This window comes from Macrotis lagotis, chromosome 1 (genome assembly GCF_037893015.1).
Source record: "Macrotis lagotis isolate mMagLag1 chromosome 1, bilby.v1.9.chrom.fasta, whole genome shotgun sequence".
Classification (NCBI taxonomy): Eukaryota; Metazoa; Chordata; class Mammalia; order Peramelemorphia; family Peramelidae; genus Macrotis; species Macrotis lagotis.
Window position 1 is genome coordinate 61,941,490 of NC_133658.1, and position 8,962 is coordinate 61,950,451.

The 8,962-nt window shown below is 41.0% G+C and overlaps 1 protein-coding gene across 2 annotated transcripts; it reads left to right on the plus strand.

The window, feature by feature from the left end:
- The first annotated feature begins 2,091 nt into the window (after positions 1 to 2,091).
- On the plus strand, positions 2,092 to 7,450 carry DPEP2NB (DPEP2 neighbor). 2 transcript variants are annotated; one of them, XM_074202105.1, is made up of 2 exons: positions 2,092 to 2,200; positions 6,233 to 7,450. In XM_074202105.1, the coding sequence occupies exons 1-2, from the start codon at positions 2,134 to 2,136 to the stop codon at positions 6,550 to 6,552; spliced, it is 387 nt and encodes a 128-aa protein (XP_074058206.1). In that variant the 5' UTR covers positions 2,092 to 2,133; the 3' UTR covers positions 6,553 to 7,450. The 2 variants fall into 2 exon arrangements, with proteins under 2 accessions (XP_074058206.1, XP_074058211.1); XM_074202110.1 differs by having other exon boundaries at positions 6,236 to 7,450.
- Positions 7,451 to 8,962: the final 1,512 nt, after the last annotated feature.

Below are 8,962 nucleotides of genomic sequence, written 5' to 3' on the forward strand. Positions count from 1 at the left end.
GGGGAGAGGGGAGATTATCTAGATTTCAGCCTTTTATAAAACATTTATGACCTATATGGCTATGGGTAAGTCATTTAATCTTTCTCAGTTTCAATTTTTTTAATCTATATATTTAGTATATTTTTAGACTTTGTCTCACAGGGTTATTTCACAGCTTAAATGAACTATTAATAAATAAAAATAATTTTGCAAAATTAAAGTGCCATGTAAATGTCATTATTGTCAGTGAACTTCCTTGTCTCTGTGTAGATGAGACTGGCCTTAGAAGGATTTTTTTTAAAATTCTGACATGAGAGTGCCTTCTAAATTTTTAATTTGAGAAGTGTTATTATATAAGGCCAGGGACTTTCTTTATAAATGTTTATGATTATCCTATATTACTTCTGTGTATATAGATTCCTCCAGTTGTTAATGCCGTTTCCCTCCTCAAATTATCATCTATGAGGCCATTAGACTATAAGTTACGTAAGGGCAAGGAGTTTATTTTGTCATTGAACCCTCAGTTCCTGGTACAATTCTTTGCAAATAGTAGATAATTTTTCATGGGTCAAAGATTGTATTGCTGGTACAGTAATATCCACATAGTAGACTTGGAAGTAAATGAATTCTGCTTTAAGGTAGCTTTGCCAAAGGGGTGGCTAAGTGGTGCAGTGGATAAGAGCATCAGTCTTGGAGTCAGGAGTACCTGAGTTCAAATCCAGCCTCAGACACTTAATAATTACCTAGCTGTGTGGCCTTGGGCAAGCCACTTAACACCATTGCCTTGCAAAAAACTAAAAATAACTAAATAAAATAAAGTAGCTTTGCCAAAGTCTCATAGTAATAGGGTTGGATTTTGAACCCAGGTTCCCCTATTGCAAAGCCAATGTTCTTACCATGGTATCTTTCCACCCTGTGCTCCTCTTATCTAAGAGGCATCTAGAATTAGAACAGGGCATTCCAAACTTACTTTTAAAAGTTTTTATTGAAACAATGGACAATATATTTTGATTTGCCATTTTAGTGAGAGTTCTGTGGTAGCTTGGCTTCATTTACTAAATCATTTAGTAAACTCACAGGTGACCACATAAAATCACCCACAGGTTGCATTTTGGACAGTCCTGGTCTAGAGCCTAGTGTGGCAATGATTGATGAAGCCCTCTAAGTCACTAGAGGAAAAGTGTCCCTCTTGAGGACTCAGGTCCAAGGACCATTGGACCAGTAAGTACCATCCTATCCAAGGTTCCCCAGCATGTGTCTTTTTTCTACCATGGTCAAGTCATAAATCCTCTTCACAATCCTCACTTGCTGTGTCCATTTTCACTCTGCTCATAGTTGATTGAACATTTTTTAGCATCCCTACTTAAAATATTTTCTCCTTTTTGCCAAACTTTTAGATTCCTACCTATCCCTGAAGTCCTCCTTGACCAGGCAAATCAACATTTTCTTTTTATGAATGTCATCCACATCTCATACCTTGCAGTTTAGCACACTAATTTTTTCATGCAAACTAAATTTCTCTCTATGAGGCAGGAGGTGTGGTTGTTAAAGGGAGCTAGTCCTAGTGTCAGGAAGACCTCTTCTTGGGACCATCCTAACTGTGTGACATCTATGGCAAGTCACTTAATCTCCTGGCACCTGGTCACCTTGGTAAGGTTTTAAATTATAGATAGTTGCAAATCTGCAGGGATGGAGGAAGCTCTTCACACCAATTAAATCACAGATCTGGACTCCCCTCCTAAAAAAAAAAATTGTTTTTCCAAGAGCTTCATAGAGACAACATCTTACATAAGTCTGACAATGCTAGCCATAAAAGTGCTTAGTAAAGACATTTTTGCTTGGGAGGGAGGCTATGTGTTAGCACTAAGAAATGTCAGTCCCCTTCTACTATACTGCCTAAAAACCAATTTATAAATAGAGTTTTCGCCATACCATATGAAAACTCTAAGACTTAGACTCTTGCTATCCTAAGGCAGGTTCCTTATGTGATCTCACGGTGGCAATGATGACCTCACAGGGCAGTGACTACCTCACAGGACCCCCCCTACCCAACAGTTTCCATGGTGGGGTAAGCACACAAACGGGTCACTCTGGGGGAATCTTTCCCTACCTCTTCTCAAAGAGATACCTATCTGTTTGGTTAGCTGAGTGAGAATGTCTGACCGGATCTTCTATATACACTCCAACCTGTCCTTCGTCCCCTGGGAGGGCAGTACAGCAGGTAGGCTTGATATACAGAAGGAAATGTACAAGAGCATCTACCTGTGGGGGTGTAATTAGATGCACAATGGGTCATTTCCCATATGAGAAGATCCTCCACCATGGAATTGAATAGAGGTTCTCAAAAGTCACTGCCTGTAGAGTCCAAGTTCTGGCCCACTCACCCACCTGAAAAGACTGGATGTGAGGCCAATGATACGCAGTGTAGTCTGTCAATCAAGAACCAAACAATGGAAGTTTAGAAAGGCTCATCAAAGGTTGACTCCAAGCTCATTTTTTTCAGCAGCATTAACTCATCAAAGATCATCCATCTAATGAGTTGTGGAGGGTTTGTGTCTGTTGAGGTTGGATGCACAATGAAGAGATCATTGATACTTGAAATGTGATTCAGTTATTGAAAATACTATGTATGCATTGATGCTACAGGTATTTTTGCAGGTCAACCTTTTCAGCAAAGTAATTTTGATTTTGTTGACCAAAGTGTAAGTGAGGCATAGAGTGAATTGGGTAGTAGACTGCTGAATCTGTGGAGGTTGGAGGGGTTGTGAGAACCATCCATATTGATGGAGCAATCTTGGACCACTATGGTCAAAGGTTGAATACTTGGTGGAAAAGGTGGAAAAAATGAATGAAGTGGTAGCACTAGGAAGAGTGCTACTAGAGAGAGAATGAAAGTGATGCTGACAGATGGGCTATGGAGAGAGACCAGAGGAATCTATTCTTGGAGATTCGGTTTAGTTCAACAAATATTAAGGGTCTACTTCATACAAAACAGTCCTTGCTGGAGCTGTCCTTGCTGGAGGTCCAAAAACAAAAAATGATCCCTGCCTTTAAGAAGATTTTATTTCATTGTGGCAATAGATACTATACAAGGAGAAAATACTAAAGAATTTCAAAAAGAGGGAGCTTTACCTTCTGGGAGATTAGGAGGAACTTGAAGGAGAAGGTAGTCCTTGAGTGAGGGAATTCTAAGAGGTCAAGGTGAGGATGCACTGCATTTCAGACATGAGGAGACCATCTGTACAAAGACACTAGGACAGGACATTGAATCTTATGGATGGGAACAGTTTTCATGCCAGTTTAGAATAGGAAAAATGCAGAAAGGGAGTTAATATGAAGTAAGACTAGAAAGGTAGGTGGCCTTTGGATTCCAGGCTGAGGAGTCTGTTAGGAAATAGGGAGTCGCATACAATTTTTGAGAAGCATAATGAATCTCAGATCTGTATTTTAGGTATATCAGTTTGGCAGCTCTGTGGAGAATAAATCGAAGAGGGTAAGAAATTGAAAATCGGGAGACCAACTAGAAGGTTATTAGAATGGTCCATGAGAGATGAGATGGGCCTCAATTTTAGACACTGGGAATACAGAGAAGAGAATTAGTGAATGAGAGAGAAGGAAGAATGTAGAATGAGTTCAGGGTGGTGAACCTGAGTGACAGTTTAGATGTTAAGTGTTTACTGTGCTAAGGAAGGGGCTAAAAAAAAAGGATATGAGATAGTACTGCCCTCAAGAAGCTCTCAGTCTAATGAAGATAACATGCAAACAACCATATGTGTGTGTGTATGTGTGTGTACAGAATAAATTGGAGATCTTAGAGTGAAGGCACTAGAGTTAAGGGGGACTAGGAAGTCCTGGAAAAAGAATGAATGACTAGAAAATAGTGGTGCCCTAAGTAAAAATAGGAAAGACCAGGGGAAGGTTTTGGTTTTGTTGGTTTGAGTTCGTTTTTGAGTCAACAAAAAATAGAAATAAGGGGGGCAGTAAATAATTGAGTAAATTTTGGACATGTTGTTTGTGATACTTAAACTAGGTGGATATATATCTGATAGGAGACTGAGCATCTAGAGTTCAAAGAGTAGTAAGGGCTAGGTATTTAGATTTTCATCTGCATAGAGGTAATGATTGAATCTATGGAACACTAACAATGAAAGACAGAAAGAAAAGAGACCCCAGACAGAGTATTAGGTTTCAGATGAGAAGACCACAATCTGTCCTTGGCCACTCAGATTCTGGTCCCTTTGATTTCAGAATTTTGTCTTTCTAATTTAATATTCAGTTTGAAAAATTCATATTTAGTATGGTCAGAAGAGATAGTATTAATTCATTGCAAAGAGTAGGATCTAGAAAAGAGAGTAGGGTAGGGAGGAGGGTTTCTTCCTAGGATATTGTGTTTGTTCTTCCTCCTTTTCCCCCTCCTCCTTTTCTCACTTTGTCCACATGAAGAGTTATACTCTTACGTGTGGTTTTGATCTTTTATACTTGGTAAGAAATCTTGGGGTTTGGAGGGATTAGATTTCTTTTTAATTTCTAATTACATATATATATATATATATATATATATATATATATACATATGAAATCACTTTCTTTCAAAACTTGGAAAAATTATTTCTCTTGTCCCATGTAGTTTTCATGATTACTAGAGATATAGCTCTGGTAAACTAGGCTTTGCTAAAAAAAAAAAAAGCCTATTGTTATTCAAATAGAGCTATTGACCAAACTCAAATCACTCTGGCTCTTCCTGATAGGCCAATAATCAATCCCAGCCCAAACTTCACCAGTTCATTGTTTGGGTTTTGGTGACTCATAGTGAGTGGAATTCTCAATTGTTTCTGTTCTGCTCAGAAACTCTTGAGGGTCTTCCTTTCCTCTTTGATTCTTTTGGGAAGGCAAATTAAGCCATCTTTTCCTTCAATTCTTACCTAGCCTTTAATCACTGAATGGATATTGCCTCAGACAAAATGAGACCTGGGAAAGACCCAACTAAAAAAGCCACAATCTTCCACTGCATCCAGGGCCATTACCCGTCCTCCTGACCTATGTCTTGCTCCTGCACTCTGGTGACTCTGGGAGGAGAGTGAGGTTGGAGGAGGTACACAGCCCTGCCTCACTTAAATCCAATTCACTTGCAAGTCAAAAAGCATCACCCTCCTCTTTGATCTTTGGTCCTCTTCAGGAACAAAGGAAGGATAACAGCAGCAACAACAATCTATAAAGTATTTACCTAAGAATCATAATAATAGCTCACATTTCTCTAATGCAAAGTTTTTTAATCACTAGACTCCTATAAAAGAGGCAATATAAGGAGGTAGAGAGGTATGAAAGAATCTACCACCCAAGCCTTATTCTTTTTGACTTCTGCACTATTTGACCCTGTTGATCATCCCCTCCCTCTTTGATACTCTTGTGCTCCCTGAGTTTTCAGTTCTCCTGACTTTACCTACCAGTGGGAGGATCAATAGATTTTAGAGCTGGGAGGGACCTTATAAGTAACTTGGTTCAACACCTCCATATTTTAGATGAGGGTTATACTGCTACCCTCAAATAACAAAATGAAATGGCCAGATCTCATATGGGGAATGATTCAAGGTCATACAGATAGTAAGTGACAAAGGTGACAGTTGAGATCCGCTAACTACAAATTCAGTTACTTTTCTACTGCCCTACACACCTCTACTTGTCTTGGGATTCCTTTTCAATTTCTTTTGCAGGATTTTCATCCTTATCCCTCCCCCTATAACTCAGTGTAGCTTATAGTTCTATCCTCTGCCCTTTTCTCAGAGTAACATTTACATACATAAAAAATACAGGACTACAAATGAAGTGAATTATATCAAAATAATACAGTAAGCAAAATCATTTAAAATAAGTTCACTGACCCAAGTTAAGAGCTTCAGTAACTAGACTGATTCCATGTGACTCTTTCCCATTCAATGCATGTTCTATGTTCTACCTGTTCTGCCTAGCTAATGTTGCCTACAAATTACCCTAAGCCTGGAATCCCTCTTTCCTTTCAAGTTTAACTCAAATCTTAAATAGTCCATTAGTGTTTTTCCTCCCCAAGTTACTTTTTTGAGGGGGATATCTGATTTATATTGAGTATGCTCTATTCTTTCTCATTAAAACTACTTGAAGGCAAAGGTTATTTCATAGTAGTCATTGTGTCCTCAGTCTAATGCTTGATTGCATAGTAAGTACTTAATTGAATTGCAAACCTGTAGTAATGTCTAATTTATTCTAATTTCTTTCCCAGCAGCTGCTGCTCCCACTTCTCCCCCCACACCTGGTCATTACCATGTCCTCTACAGAGGCTGTGGGGAGACCCAGGTGGGCTGGCATGGGGAGACTTACTGCCTCGTTGGTGGTTACCGGACCTATGGGGATGCTCCGGTGGCTTCCTTGGAGAAGGTAGAAACAGAAAAACTAGTGACCAGCCGAACTTCCAAGAGGCACCATGCCCTGGAAGAACCTGAAAAAGAACTGGGAGGCAGTGGTCCCAAAGTACTGCGGCGGTGGCACCGTGTGGGGAGGAGGCTACCCAGCCAGAAGCGCTCGGGCCAGCCAGCTTCCTAGAATGAGTTTTCATCAGGGTTAAGTCAAGGAACCCGCCCTGCAGTGATCTCCTACTTCCCACTGCTCACCAGAGGAGCTAGAAGGCTAAACTTGAACCACTGTTTCCTCTTGCCCTCCAAACAGAAGGCTATCTCTCTCTGACCCTGATTATAGAGAGATGTGATGGACTATGGTTTGAAATAAGGGGCTCCCTTTCAAATAGCAGGGCAGAGGAGCCAACCTGAAACATATTTGCTTCCTGAAGGAACCTGGCTCTTCTCTGCTCCATTCGCTTCTGTACTTAGGGATCTAGAGTCTCAGTGGTGGAAAAAGACTTCAGCATCGTGAAATACTGGCTCTGAGGCAAAGCAGCCTGGGGCATGTGGGAGAGAGAACTAAGAGAAGACCCTGAATGCTGCCTTTTCCTCAGAGCCTCTGAGTGAGGTCCAAAGTTGGGGCCAGGGCTTGAAGGGAAGAAGGCAAGATAGGAAGAATCAAGTCTGCCACCATCCCTGGTTCATTCAGACCTTCCATCTGTTGGGTGCAGGAAGGAGAGTGCCCCCAGGGTTATGAAGCTGTGACTTTGGCTGCCTTTGAAAAACTCAATTTAGGTGACCTGGAATAACAGTAGAAAAAGGGAGCACCCTCTCCAAGAATTCTAGGGTGACCTATTCTGACAGGTTGAGGAGAGACAAGGAAAGAAAAGGCAAGACATTACTAGCACCTGTCCACAACCTTGCTCTTCGTTCTACCAAGAATTCCCTGGGGAAGGAAAGGTCCAGAGGATGAGGTAACCTTTAGTCCCTCCTCAGCCAAAAGGACTAGAGAACCAGATTGGGTAGGAGGGTTGGTGCTTTCTCCACTGTGCTCCCACTACTTTCAGGCCTCCTCTGCCCCCCCATAAGTAGAACTCAATAAATAGTATTTTGTAGAACTGTGAAGCTTTTGTTATAATTATCCTCCACATCCAGAACAAGGGACACTCCCACTACAGAAAACTCTGACTCTTCTCCCTTTGTACTAGGGGCATAGACCTAGAAAGAACTCTGAGGTTACTTCATCCATCCCCTTACTTCCAGGTAAGGCTGCATCCAACTTGAGGAACTGTAAGGGGTACCCACAGGGATTGGGGGTCAGGGTGCCTCCATTTTTCAAGTTATTCCCATGACTCTCTTGGGTAGGTATGGAACAAGTGCTTCCTGGGCTAAGGGGTAGGGATGGAATCATAGCTTGAGTCAGTTATTGGCTTATTCTGGGGCTATTTGGCAAAGTTATCCTTACCTTTGTGTTTACTTTTTCCAATCTACAGCAGCAAGGGTCATTGTAGCTCTGGGGGGAAAAAGTGTGAAATTGGTAGAGAGAACATGAACCAATGGACTGGGGAATGAAGAATCCAGAAATTCCATAGGGAGTCCTGACATATTTGAAGAACCATTTTTCTGGAACCAGGTTGTGAATGGGGTAGCTTCTTGTTCCCAGAGTAAGACTAGAAGAGATAAACTACATTTGAAGACCAGTTTGGTGCCCATAAGGACTCTTAATCTTTGTCCACATACACTCACAGACCTTGCTTAATTGAATAAGAGAAATACTTCCCCAGCTCTATGGACTCTCCAACATATCCTCTACCTCCCCAAGTCTAACTCAGTGGCATTAATGGGAGGGAGAGGGGCAGCTAAGTAAGCTAGAGCACTGGTCCTGGAGTCAGAAGGACCTGAATTCAAATTTAACCTCAAGACATTTAGTAACTGGATGAACTTGGGTAAGTCACTTGCCCAATTGCCTCCCCAAAACAAAAAAACAAAAAAGAGTAATGAGGTCTTTAGTTGCTTCTAACTATTAAGCTCCAAGACTATATCTTTCGCTAAGGCTTAGGCTAAATTCCCCTCAGCAGCACCTCTCTACCCATTTCCAAAGATTAATATGCCTTGGGGATAGAGATGAGGCATAAATGCAGGCACCCAATGATAACCCTCTTAACCTTTCCCACTGAATTCTCCCCTTTCCCTATTTATTCCTTGAATAAACAGGAGCTTTAGCAACAGAAATGATAGCCAGCACCAAACCCATGGTAATATATACAGGGGTAGAACTAGAGAAAGTGATATGGGTAAGTTTTTTCCCTACTTTGTTCTTAGAGGCAGAGTTCCTTCATAGGTACCAAGTTCTCTTTTAAGCATTTCCTTCTGCCTTAGTCTTCAATTGCTGGGTAATAGGTGCCTCAAGGGTGATAGAAGACAACCACTCTTATTTTTCAGATGATGAAACTGAGTCCCAGATGTTGTGACTTGCCCAAAATTATACAATTAGTAAGCCTAAGCTAGCATTGTAAATTTGGCTCCAGTTCCAGTACTTTTCCCTCTGTAGTGGGTCCTGGTAAAATCTTTTGGGTAGGACTATACATTCATAATTTTAAACATGAAAGAAGACC

Coding starts and splice junctions, on each gene's coding strand:
- DPEP2NB (XM_074202105.1), top strand. CDS start 2,134: ATGTCTGACCGGATCTTCTATATACACTCCAACCTGTCCTTCGTCCCC. Junction 2,201..6,232: donor CTGGGAGGGCAGTACAGCAG/GTAGGCTTGATA, acceptor TTTCTTTCCCAG/CAGCTGCTGCTCCCACTTCT.